General features: G+C 45.9%; 1 protein-coding gene across 1 annotated transcript in view; it reads right to left on the bottom strand.

Annotated features, from left to right (window-relative positions):
• The window catches only part of Kif5a (kinesin family member 5A), a 31,587-nt gene extending 21,176 nt beyond the window's left edge, over nucleotides 1-10,411 (bottom strand). The window contains exon 1 of the mRNA XM_042698880.1: nucleotides 10,071-10,411. Coding sequence (XP_042554814.1) covers nucleotides 10,071-10,199 — 129 coding nt within the window. The 5' untranslated portion in view covers nucleotides 10,200-10,411. The remainder of the gene's footprint in view (nucleotides 1-10,070) is intronic.
• Between the last annotated feature and the right edge of the window lie 2,501 nt (nucleotides 10,412-12,912).

Raw genomic sequence — 12,912 nt, forward strand, 5'->3', positions numbered from 1 at the left:
AGGTCATAAGTTACAAAAGGTCTTAAGATATAAAACTGGCAACCTATGTATAATGTGTCCTATATAGTATAAATAATGTTATGAAAACATTAACATAAGTGCTCTTTGGGAAAGGTGTGTGTGTGTGTGTTTGTGTGTGTGTGTGTGTGTGTGTGTGTGTAATTGCAAATATGGGTCTTCCCTTAAGGTAGAGTGGCTTAAGTGACAGAGCACATGCCTAGTATGTATGAGGACCTGGGTGGATCCTAAGCACAAGGAAAAAAAACCCACAAAAGTGTTAAAATTGATCCTTCAGGTCCACAAATTTTTGTTTAATTCAGGAAATACGTTATATTTGGTATCTAATCATATTTAAAGTCAGCTCTAGGCTAAGATTAAATAGACTATGTTTGTTCTCTATCATAAGTGATAGATTGCTCAGTTGTGTTTTCCTAGCAGTTAGTATAAAGAAACCATGACTTTGCTGAGCATGGTGGTTCACACTTGTAATTCCAGCTACTTGGGAGACAGAAGCAGGAGGATTGCAAATTCAGAACCAACATGTTAAAGTGCAAAAAGTTTGGAAGAGCACTTCTTGAAAATAAAATACATTTTTAAAAAAAGGCTTCGGGGCATGTCTCGAATAGTAGAATTCTTGCTTAACATGCCTGAGACCCTAGGATTAATTCCCAGTATGGGGTGGGGGAGGGAAGAGAAGATAGGCAGGAATAAATGGAGGAAAGGAGGAAGGAAGGGATGGAAGGCACACAGACAACTTGTCTGTTGTTTTACTACAGAGTCCACTTTTGCACAACTCTAATGTAAACTTCAAGTCACTCAGCCACAGCTGAGTTTGGGAAATAAGTTTTAACAAAATAGAGAAAGCCCTGAAACTTGGCTAGAACTGGACAAGTGGCTGACTGCATATATCCCTACAACATTGCATCAGTATACTTGGATTTTTTCCCCCAAGGTACTGGGGCTTGAACCTCAGGGTCTTGTGCTCTTGTTTGTTTCCTTGAGGTTGGTATTCAAACAATTGAGATATATCTCCATTTCCTACACTTAAAACTTTTTAAAAGTGAAAAGAAGCCGGTGCTGGTGAGTCTTGCTTATAATCCTAGCTATGCAGGAGGCTAAATCTGAGGATCATGGTCCGAAGCCAAGTCATGCAGGAAAGTCCATGAGAATCTTATCTCCAACTAACCAGCAAAAAGCCAGAAGTGGATCTGTGGCTTAAGTGGTAGAGCACCAGCCTTCAGCAAAAAAAAAGCGCTAAGGGACAGTGCCTAGGCCCTGAGTTCAAGGACTGGTACAAAAAAATTACCTTAAGGCATGACTCAAGTGGCAGAGCACTCAGAGCTAAAGCCCTAGTATTATTCTATAAATTTTGCAGGGGATGGTGACTCAAGCCTAGTTATTTGAGAAGGGAATCACAGTTTGAGGTTAACCTGAGCAAAATAAGTGAGAATCCATCTCAACCAATGGCTGAGCATAGTGGTTCACATCTGGCATCTCCAGCAACACAAGGAAACACAAGTAGGAGACAATAGCCCAGTCTGGCCTTGGCAAAATGAAAGATCTTGTCAATGAAAATAACCAATACACCAGGTGCTGGCTGGTGGCTCACACCTACTAAGGATGCTGAGATCTGGGAGTATCATGGTTCGAAGCCAACCCAGGCAGGAAAGTCCATGAGATTCTTTTTTTTTTTTTTTTGGGGGGGGGGTCCGGTCGTGGGGCTTGAACTCTGGGCCTGGGCACTGTCCCTCAGCTCTTCAGCTCAAGGCTAGGGCTCTACCACTTGAGCCACAGCACCACTTCCGGCTTTTTTCATTTTTGCTTATGTGGTGCTGAGGAATCGAACCCAGGGCCTCAGGCATGCAAGGCAAGCGCTCTACCACTGAGCCACCTTCCCAGCCCAGTCCATGAGATTCTTGTTTTGTTTTGTCAGTCGTGGGGCCTGAACTCTGGGCCTGGGCACTGTCCCTCAGCTCTTCAGCTCAAGGCTAGTGCTCTACCACTTGAGCCACAGTGCCACCTCCAGCTTTTTCTACTTATGTGGTGCTGAAGAATCGAACCCAGGGCCTCATGCATGCAAGGCAAGCACTCTACCACTGAGCCACCTTCCCAGCCCTCCATGAGATTCTTATCTGCAATAAACCACCAGAAAACCAGAAGTGGCACTGTGGCAAGAAGAAAGAAGAAGAAGAAGAAAAGAAGAAGAAGAAGAAGAAGAAGAAGAAGAAGAAGAAGAAGAAGAAGAAGAAGAAGAAGAAGAAGAAGAAGAAGAAGAAGAGGAAGAGGAGGAGGAGGAGGAAGAGGAGGAGGAGGAGGAGGAGGAGGAGGAGGAAGGGGAAGAGGAAGAGGAAGAGGAAGAAAGAAGAAGAGGAGGGGGGGGAGGAGAAGGAGGAGAAGAAGGAAGAAGAAGAAGAAGAAGAAGAAGAAGAAGAAGAAGAAGAAGAAGAAGAAGAAGAAGAAGAAGAAGAAGAAGAAGAAGAAGAGAGGAAGAGGAGGAGGAGGAGGAGGGGGAGAGGGAGGGGGAGGGGGAGGAGGAGGAGGAGGAGGAAACAGAAACAACATAAAAATAGGGCTAGAGGTATGTACTACCTAGAAAGCATAAAGCCTTGAGTTCAATCCCTAAAACCCCAGAATGGCTAAAAAATGTTTTTTGTTTTAGTTTTTGTGCCAGTACTGGAATTTAGAACTCCTCCTGGACACTGCCCTTTAGCTTTTCTGCTTACAGCTGGTGCTCTACTACTTGGGCCACACTTCCACTTTCAAAAAAATTAAAATAATAAAATTAAGTAACTACAAATAAATTAGGGCTGGGAAGGTGGCTCAGTGGTAGAGCGCTTGCCTTGCATGCCTGAGGCCCTGGGTTCGACTCCTCAGCACCACATAAGCAAAAAAAGAAAAAAGCCAGAAGTGGCACTGTGGCTCAAGTGGTAGAGCTCTAGCCTTGAGCTGAAGAGCTGAGGGACAGCGCCCAGGTCCAGAGTTCAGGCCCCATGACCCGAGCCCCTCCCCCCCCAAAAAAAGAAAGAAAACTTTTGGGCTGGGAAGGTGGCTCAGTGGTAGAGCCCTTGCCTTGCAAGCCTGAGGCCCTGGGTTCAATTCCTCAGCACCATATAAGCAAAAAGAAAAAAGCTGGAAGTGGCGCTGTGGCCAAGTGGTAGAGCTCTAGCCTTGAGCTGAAGAGCTGAGGGACAGCGCCCAGGCCCAGAGTTCAGGCCCCACAACCGGACCCCCAAAAAAATAAATAAATAAAATAAATAAATACATGAAAATAATTAGTGATGCTAGGGCCATAGTTCTATGATAGACTGAGTACCTAGCATGCGTAAGTACCCTTCCAAAAATAAAATTAATAATAAATTTTAAATTTTATATCATACCTTATGATATAATTTTATTAATGTGAATATATGCAAATGTAGAAGGAAAAATACCACTGGAAAGAAATGTTACTAACAGTTCTTTTTTTAGAGTAGTAAGATTTTAGGTCACTTTTTGTTTTTTCTACATGCTTTATCTTTACCTTTGACAACAATTAAAATGTACTAGTGTTATAATTACATCCTTTTATGTTCCTAAAGAGAATTCTACCTTAATTCTTTTTTTTTTTTTTTTTTTGGTCCGGTCATGGGGCCTGAACTCTGGGCCTGGGCGCTGTCCCTCAGCTCTTCAGCTCAAGGCAAGTACTCTGCCACTTGAGCCACAGCACCACTGCTGGTGGTTTATTGGCGAGAAGAGTCTCAAGGACTTTCCTTCCCGGCTGGCTTTGAACTGCAATCCTCAGATCTCAGCCTCCTTAGTAGCTAGGATTACAGGCGTGAGCCATCGGCACCCGGCATTCTACCTTAATTCTTTAATTGTAATGTACTTCAATGGTCAAGAAATAGAAACAACTAAAACAACTCTCATCTCTTTTTCACCAATGAATCTCCATCCATGCTTCATGAAGTCAGGCTTCTAGCCAAAGGGGATTAAATAAAGCTCTCAAGCCAGCCTGGCTCCTTTCTCCCTCCAGGGAACATGGGTACCAACACACCAACACACCCACATCCATACACAATCTCACTCAAAACAGTCCCAGTTATAGGATTCCAGAAAGCATGTAGGTGAATTAAAATGGAGGGCGCTCTCCAAATGCTGAAGCCAAGTACTGTGAAAGGAACCCTTTTTCCTTGGCCTTGGCTGGGAAGATGAAATGAAGCAGAGGAAATAAAGGTAGGGTTCGCAGACCTGGAAAGGATAAAAGATATTTAAGAGCTAAAAATGGGTGCATGTAATAATCACATGAGCAGGGAAAACCATGTGACATTGTGTTAGGGTTTCAGGGGTTCTGGGCTGACCTGATATCTACTTCCTTACTGTTTTTTAGGTCCTTAAATTCCAAGTCCACTTCTTTCATCATAAAATTTTTATTCATGTTAAAGTACTAATTTATTTTCATTTTCTAGGGATTATTCTCAGGATGAATTAATTGTGTCTGTTTTTATGAAAATGTATACTAATAGTTTTGTTTTGTTTTTTTGCCCTTTCTACCTCTCAACTAGTCACATTCTATACACCTCTCACCATACAGGATTACTCTGAATCAGTTGTTGTAAGGGATTCCTTATCAGAAGGTGGGGGAGTGTCCCCATAACTAGAAAATGCTCTTTTCCATGGCCCACTCCCCTGCTTCTGCCAGACTCCTCTACATTTTGCAGAGCACCACTTAGATCCAGGAACCCTGGAGGCGGGAATTCCCTCTAAATCCCCAAGGCCAAACAAGTCCCAGGCCCACAAGATTTTTCCTAAGTATTTGGTGAATAAACATAGATCCTGATGAAGATATTTGGAGGAAACAATTAGTAAGAGGGCAAAGTGCTACACAATACTTAGTCTTTTTTTTCTTCTTTTGAAACAAGATCTCCCTATGTAGCTCAGGATGGCCTAGAATTCATAGTCTTCCTACCTTAGCCTCCCAAGTGTTGAGATTACAGGTATGTACCACCCCACCCCACCCAGATTTTTTTTCTTTTTTGTCACCAGGTATCATTATGTAATTCAGGCCTTAGCTCTCCTGCCTCAGCCTCCCCAGGGCTGAGACTACAAGGTGTGTACCACCATACCCAGCTAGTATTTAACACTTATCAAGAGTTTATTTTTATACCTATCACTGTACTTAGTAGTTTATAGACATTTTCTCATTTATTGCTTACAATAACTTTAGGAGGTAGGTGCTTTTTTTTTTTTTTTTTTGATGGTTGGTCGTAGGGTTTGAATTCCGGGCCTAGGTGCTGTCCCTGAGCTCTTCAGCTCAAGGCAAGCTCTCTACCACTTGAGCCACAGTGCCACTTCTGATTTTCTGGTGGTTAATTGGACATAAGAGTCTCATAGACTTTGCTGCCTTGACTGGTTTTGAACTGCAATCCTCAGATCTCAGCCTCCTGAGTAGCTAGGATTACAGGCATGAGCCACCAGCACCTGGCATAGGTACTATTATTATCCCCATTTTATAGATGAGGAAATGAAGCTCAGAGAACTCAGGTAGCTTGCCTACAATCACACAGCTGAGAAATGGCAGAGCATAGTTTCACACCCAAGCAATCTGGATTCCAGAGCCGTACTCAGAATGATCAAAGAACTGTAGTATCAACCCTCTGTCAGATTTTTTTTTGGGGGGGTCCGGTCGTGGGGCCTGGGCGCTGTCCCTCAGCTCTTCAGCTCAAGGCTAGCGCTCTACCACTTGAGCCACAGTGCCACTTCTGGCTTTTTTTCTTTTTGCTTATGTGGTGCTGGGGAATCGAACCCAGGGCCTCAGGCATGCAAGGCAAGCGCTCTACCACTGAGCCACCTTCCCAGCCCCCCTCTCTGTCAGATTTTTATTATGGCTTTTTCTTTCCCTGCCTCACCCACTCCCCTTTTGTGCATTTCTCCAAGCATTTCCAGGAATCACTAATGCCCTTCATCATTCCCTTTCTTCCAACCTCAATATTACTTTCAAAAATACGCAATTCTCCCTCTCATCCTTTCTGGGCCTCCCTCAACCTCTTACCTCCAAGTAATGGAACAGCCGGCTAGTAGTACAATGTCAGGCTGGAAGACTGGTTCCACAAAAAATATTCCAGGAGTCTCTCCACCTTTCAGAAATGCCCCTGACACAGCTCATTCCCAGCCCCAGGCTTAGAGCTCCTTCTAATCTTCTCCAAAGGGCCATTCTTCAGTTCCATGGTTCAGCTCTAGATTCTTTAACCCATTCCAAGCCTTCTTATTGCCAACTTGTCCATTTGTGTAGGACACACCCCAGCACCGTGTGTAGTTTTATACCACATATGTTGATTTAAGGTAATAGGGAACCTAGAGTAAGGCCCAAAGTACTGTTTATCCCTCAGTATAAAACTTGGTAGAGGCCGGGCGCTGGTGGCTCACGCCTGTAATCCTAGCTACTCAGGAGGCTGAGATCTGAGGATCTGAGGATCTCCAGCCCGGGCAGGAGAGACCGTGAGACTCCTATCTCCAATAAACCACCAGAAAACCGGAAGTGGCGCTGTAGCTCAAGTGGTAGAGCGCTCGCCTTGAGCTGAAGAGCTGAGGGACAGCGCCCAGGCCCAGAGTTCAAGCCCCACAACCGACAAAAAAAAAAAAAAAACTTGGTAGAGCCCAAACTTCAAGCACCAGGATCGATTTCCATGGTAACACCCTTGGGGATTGTTGCCATGGTAATGCTAGAGTGACACTGGCTACAGTGAACATTACCTTTCCTCTCCAATTTCCTTTATGAGGTTTCCCCAATGCTAAAGAAAGCCCTGCACCTCACTTCAGAAATCACAGGGACCCCAAAGCCAGGCATGGTGGTGCACACAGCCCAGCAGGAGGAAGCAAAAAGACTGAGAATGACAGGACATCCTGGACTACATAGTGAATTCTAGGTCAGTCTGGGACACTCAGTGAGACAAAACAAAGACCTTGGGTGTGGCTTATGTCTTGGTAAGGCCTCTCCAGTTCCATCCCTGTTACCTCAAAACAAAACAGAACCACTTAACTTTTGGGGTACCTGAGGAGAGGAAGAGAAAAAGGGAGAAAGAAAGATAGAGGAAGTGTGTGTGTGTGTGTGTGTGTGTGTGTGTGTGTGTGTGTGTGTGTGCGTGTGTTTGTGTGACTGTCATCCTTCCCACATCTGCCACAGATGCAGTAGCCCAGACAGCACACACTGGGATACAGCTGGGAAAATCCAAGGCAGAAAGACATCCAAATGGGTTGAGGGGGAAAAAGATCACACTGGTTCTAAATGTATAAAGGAGAAATAAAAGCCAACCAAAGACATACAGTGACCTACATACCAGTCTAGTATGTTTCAAGCCATTACCTTACTCTGTATACACATCCCTCAAATCTCTGGGAGACTCAGCGGAGTGGGGGATAACAGCACACAGGGCTATGTTTCCAGCTTATTGTTTGACGCTCTGCAAGCAGAATGAAGCCCAGGAACACAGAGGTCTCTGAAGGCCAGAGCATGGACTAAAGAGGTGATCAGGAGGGCTGGGAATGTGCCTTAGTGGTAGAGTGCTTTCCTTGCATGCATGAGCCCTAGGTTTGATTCCTTAGTAGCACATAGGCAGAAAAAAAAAAGCTGGAAGTGGCACTTTGGCTCAAGTGGTAGAGTGCTAGCTTGGAGCAAAAGAAGCTCAGGGACAGTGTCCAGGCCCTATGACTGGCAAAAAAAAAAAAAAAGTGGGGGGGAGAGGTGATTAGAAGAGCCATCACAGAAAGGAGTGTGGGCTGTTGGCCCTGGAGAGATTATCCTCTGTCCCGTTACCTCTTCCCTCTTCATTCATCCCAGTTATCCTGAAGCAGCTTCTGCCTCAGACAAATCCCTCACACTGGCCCCAAAAAGAACAAGAAAAAAAAAGATGAAAAGGGGTAGGAGATGTCATTCCCTACCTAGGACCCTCAAGGATCTCTTCAAAATAATATGTCTTGTAGGCCTTACTGGGCTATATAAGAATGCATAGTAAGTCCAGGAAGGATGTTGTCTGAGACAAAATGGCCCCCTGTAAGCATTTATCTCGAGTGAGAGATTGGCAGGAGGGCCTGAGCGAGTGAAGATACTAAGACAAAGGTATAGCCTTGCATATAACTGACAGAACAGACATTCTGTGGAGTTGCGATAGAATCTGAACTAGCAGGGGACCCTGGGCTTCTTTTCATCTCTCCATCTCCCTACCTTTTCTGGCTAACTGGACAGATGGACAACTCAACACCTTATCCCAACTTCACCCCTTAACCTGCCACATACACCAGGTTGACCCAGGGAGCTTAAAGGAGTTGATTCATGTTTACCAAATAAACCTTCTAGAACAAGCAAATTACTCTTAAAGTAGAAGCCCTTTGTGGAACTGCTCTCCATGATCACCTGCCTCCTGGGTCTCAAAGGAACCTCAAGCTCTTACTCCCATAGCTACAGCTTGATGTCCAGGTTACCCAGACAGGGGTTCCCTAGGGTTGATCAGAAATTTCTTTTAGCCCAGCCAGACTAAACTAAAAGGACTGAGGTCCCTAAAGCAATTCAAGCAAACACACACACACACACACACACACACACACACACACACACACCACTCATCTGAATTCAGTATGGGCAAGAGAAGTGACAGGTTAGGAAGGAGGCAAATGGGGTCTCTCCTTAAGGCATTTTACAAACAGTCCCATTCTCACAGACACAGAAGGCCCAGCTCCTCTTACTCCCTGCCCCCATTCTCTTAACAAGACTGTTTCTAGCTGCCTTATACCAGCACAGTGGACAAAAGATACATAATTACCCCTGACCTTGAAGACTTCCCTCATATATAGCCTTTTCTTCTCAAATTGGCCAGTTTTCTGGCTCAGCATCCCCCAAGCCTGACAGGATTTGACCCCAGTTCCTTTCACCTTCTACATAGCCTGAGGATCTCTCCCAACCTAGGAAAGTGGGTAAGACCTAGAAATTCCTTTTGGACCATCAAAGAACATATGGCCCAAAGGTAATTTCTCCCTAGAACAGAACCCCTGGGAGACAATGTGATATAAAGGAAAAGGTATAAGCTTTAGAGTCACAGACTTGGGTTGAGATTTGTGAACTGAACAGCTCTATGGATTCTAGCATGACCTTGAGAAAGTCATTCAACTTCTTTGGTCTCAAGCTCCTCATCTGCAAAATGGAACTATCAATACTACCTCAGTGTTGTTTTGAGGATTGAGTACTACTTATAGAGTAACAAGAACACAGTAAACATTAATTTTTAAGCCCTGCAGGGATAGAGGCTGCAATGATGAGGTAGAGGTAGCCTGCTTAATTTTTATTGAATCATCAAGAGAAACGATGAATAAGCAAGTATGTATCACTATCTCAGGGTTTGGGTATTTGTTCTTGGGAAGTGAGGCTGGAAAGTCTAAAATCCTCTTCCTACTGTACTTGGGATGGGAAGGCAGATTCTAGAGGCTGTTTGGAGGCTCTCCCCCAAACTGGGTGTGGCATCAATGTATCTCCCCCCCCCCCAAAAACATTTCATCAGACCTGTTAACCTCCCCTCCCCCAGCCAAAGACCAGGCTGTAACTACTTCAGGGGACTCTGGAGAGCTTACTCTATCCTAGAGCCCACTCCCATTTATACCTCCATAGAGACCCTGCATGGCCCACCGCCCATCTAGCTCATCCATCAGCCTTGCCCTCCCTTCCAGGGTGGATGGGGAAAGAGATCTGAGCCAATAACAATAGGGAAATGTGTTTTCTCTGGGGGGGTGGGGGAAGAAAACACAGAAAAACACGGGACGGGCTCTATTGGGTGGTGACGTTGCAGAGAGCTTCAAAAGGGGTGCTGGGGTCCCCGACTGCGAGGAAAGAACCCCTTCCCACTCTGCAGAGACTTGGCTGCTGGCCTGGCCAGGCCACACCCAGCCATCCTGATGCAGGGGAGAGGAGGGGCTGCGGCGAAGAGGATGAACGATGAGCAACGGGGAGGGGGCGCAGAGTGACACAAGCAGGGCTAAGTCTCTGCGGGGGATGAGGAGGTGGCCCATCCGCCCCCCCCACCTCCAATCCTTCCCAGGGCGGCACTCACCCCAATAACGACGCTGTCATCCCCTTGGAAAATGGGGATGAACTTGTCCCCACGCAGAATCTCGGCCTGGTTTAGAGGCCGAAATCGGCAGAGCACCTTGATGCTGCATTCGTTGTTGGTCTCCGCCATGGTGGTCGCCGGCACCGGGCTGGACTTCTCCGGCGGCAGGGGGTAGGGTATGCTCCGGGGAAGAGAGCGCTCGACGGAGGCCGAGGTAGAGGATCGGTGTTGGGTTGCTGAGGCCAAAGAAGCAGCGGGGACGCCCGGGAAGACGCGGGAGGCAGCAGGGCCGGGGCGTGCGGTCGGGTCTCCTGCGGCACCGAGATGCGGGAGACCTGGGCGTCTGGTCCTCTCCGCGCTCTGCCTCTCCGCCCCTCGCGCTGCAGCCGCGCTGCGGGCCTGGGCGGGGCGCGACGGAGCAGCGGGGGCGGGGCTTCCTTCGCAGGATGGGGGCGATCCGCTGGACCTCGACCACCGAAAGGTGGGGTTTAGCCTCCCTTTCCTCTCCTTCTCCCACCCCTAACGCTCCGAGATAACCTTGTTCTCGCCCTTTCACCACCCAACACGTTCACAGCATCCCACCCCCACACCTCATCGCAGACTCCACCTCCTAGATGGCTGTGCCAAGGGTATGCCGCCTGCCTGGGGAAGAGGGTCAACAGGGCCATTCCCTTCACTTATTCCAGGACATCCCACGCCCCCATCACAATCTGCTCTCCAAATTGGGGGCACACTTCTCATTCCCTCTCCACCAGCCCACCCCACACTTTCAGAAGACCCAATCTGCCTCCAACGGCAGCTGCCGGTACCCCTATAAATAGTGACCAGGTTCCATTGTCAGGAAGGAGTATCAGAGGTTCTGTCTATTTCCTTCTCCTTGAACCTCCAAAGGTGCCTCTCAGTCCTTACAAACCAGGTCTCCAGTTTGAGGGCAGACAAACCCCCATTCTAGACATTAGTCAACACTGAAAAGTAGGTCGGGTTCTCATTTTTGCTTCATTTGGGGCCAGAGTGGAAACTGGCAGGAGTAATTTCCTCAAGAGAAAGGGAGTCCAAAAGCAGCGAGGGAGGAAAGATGATAGAGGTGGTAAGACCAGAGACTATTTGGTAGGCCTCTAGGACAAGCCACCTGCATTTAGGTCTCAGGCAGGCTCTGGCATGTAAGTGAGGATATTTCCTTTCTCAGTTATCCTCGAATAGAATCCCAACACCCCAGATCCTTTTTCATGCCTTTCTTCTCTGCTTCTCCCACTTCGCTGGCATAAAATAAAATAAATAAGCCAAGCCCAGGATAAAGAATTGTCCTTCCTCCCCTTGGGTCAGACTTCTACTGCAGCCCCTGGACAGAACCTCCGAGAAGCTGGCCAAATTGATTTTTCTCCACATCACAGTTCTCTGCTGGCCAACAGAGCGATTGGACTGCAGGAATTGATGCTTTTGGCCAAGGGGAGGGGCAGGTGATGGGAGGAGAGAAGAGGGGATTCAGGTTCTGTCCAGAACCAGAAATTGTCTGCTAAGTGTTTGAGGTTATTTAGACTCTATGGGACAAGGATGAAAGGTGATGACTTGGTCAAACAAGATCTAACTAGTCAGAAATCATCTGAGCAGACTTCCCTTATTGTGCCTACTCATCTAACACACATTGAATTTTCATGGAACTTAAGGAAAGAATACAACAGAAAAAATTAGACACAAAGGCAGTAGGATGATGGAGATTGAGGGAGAGGCTTGAGAAGAAGCCAGGAGAACAACAATGAGTTCTAATATCAGAAACTCTCCAGTCATTTGGTTTGGCACAATTTCTAAGGGTTGCAGCATATTGCACGTTCAGGAAATATCCCAACATTCAGCTCCCAGAGGCTCCAAGGTGGTTTCCTTAGTGAAGGAGTTTGAAAATGTCAAACCATACAGACTCTCCAGTCAGACATACACACCCCTAAAAGAACAATGTAGTAAGTTTTTCCATTAAGCTGGATTTATTATCAGTAAACTTTCTTTTGTTCTGAGGCTATGTCTTTTTTACTTTTCTGCCAAGTAATGATGGCAATAGTACACAGTAGATTTCCTATTTCTAATATACTTACCTGGTAAAATAAAATGGTGACTATACTATAGCCCTTAAAATGGCCTGTTAATTTTAATGAACCATGAAATTTGAGTGTGGGTACTGTTAGTAAATTGATGAAAAGTGCAGAAATGCTACTTTTCCTTTTAAGAACTTAAGGTAGTATTTTCCACTTTGAAAATAAACAAAAATACTAAAATAGTATACACTAAGGAAGAATTCTTTTATGGGTTAGTATGCTCCATGTGTGGTACCGGACATGATACTACAAAAGCAAACAACAACAACAACAATTAAAGACAAAAAACAGCTGTTATTGTTAGCTTTAAATTTGAATTTAGTTAGGTGTCCAGTAATTTATGACACTCCATAATTTGACAAGACAGCTTCACTTTTCATTTATTCAGGTGTCCAGTAATTTATTACACCCCTAACTTGACAAGACAGCTTCACTTTTCCATTCCATATACTAAATCCTACTGTTACTGTTTCTGAAGCCTTGGCTGTAACTAGCTGTGCAGTTTTATCTAATCAACCCCTGGAAATCCAAAACAGGAATTATGAAAGTTCTTTCACAAACTTAATGTGTGTGGGGGAGGGGGAGAATAAGAAAAAAACTACGTTGTATAAAATAGCTCCTTAAAGTGCGTTATTGGCGTTCCCCGCCCAAGCTCCAGAGGACCAGGACTACGAATCCCACAATCCTAGGCAGCGTTTCCTCGCCATTACCTCATTCCCAGGCCTCGCTCTCACCAATCCTAGCTTCTCCAGGGGTGT

This window comes from Dipodomys spectabilis, unplaced genomic scaffold, assembly GCF_019054845.1.
Source record: "Dipodomys spectabilis isolate Male_0828 unplaced genomic scaffold, ASM1905484v1 ptg000234l, whole genome shotgun sequence".
In the NCBI taxonomy this organism is placed as follows: Eukaryota; Metazoa; Chordata; class Mammalia; order Rodentia; family Heteromyidae; genus Dipodomys; species Dipodomys spectabilis.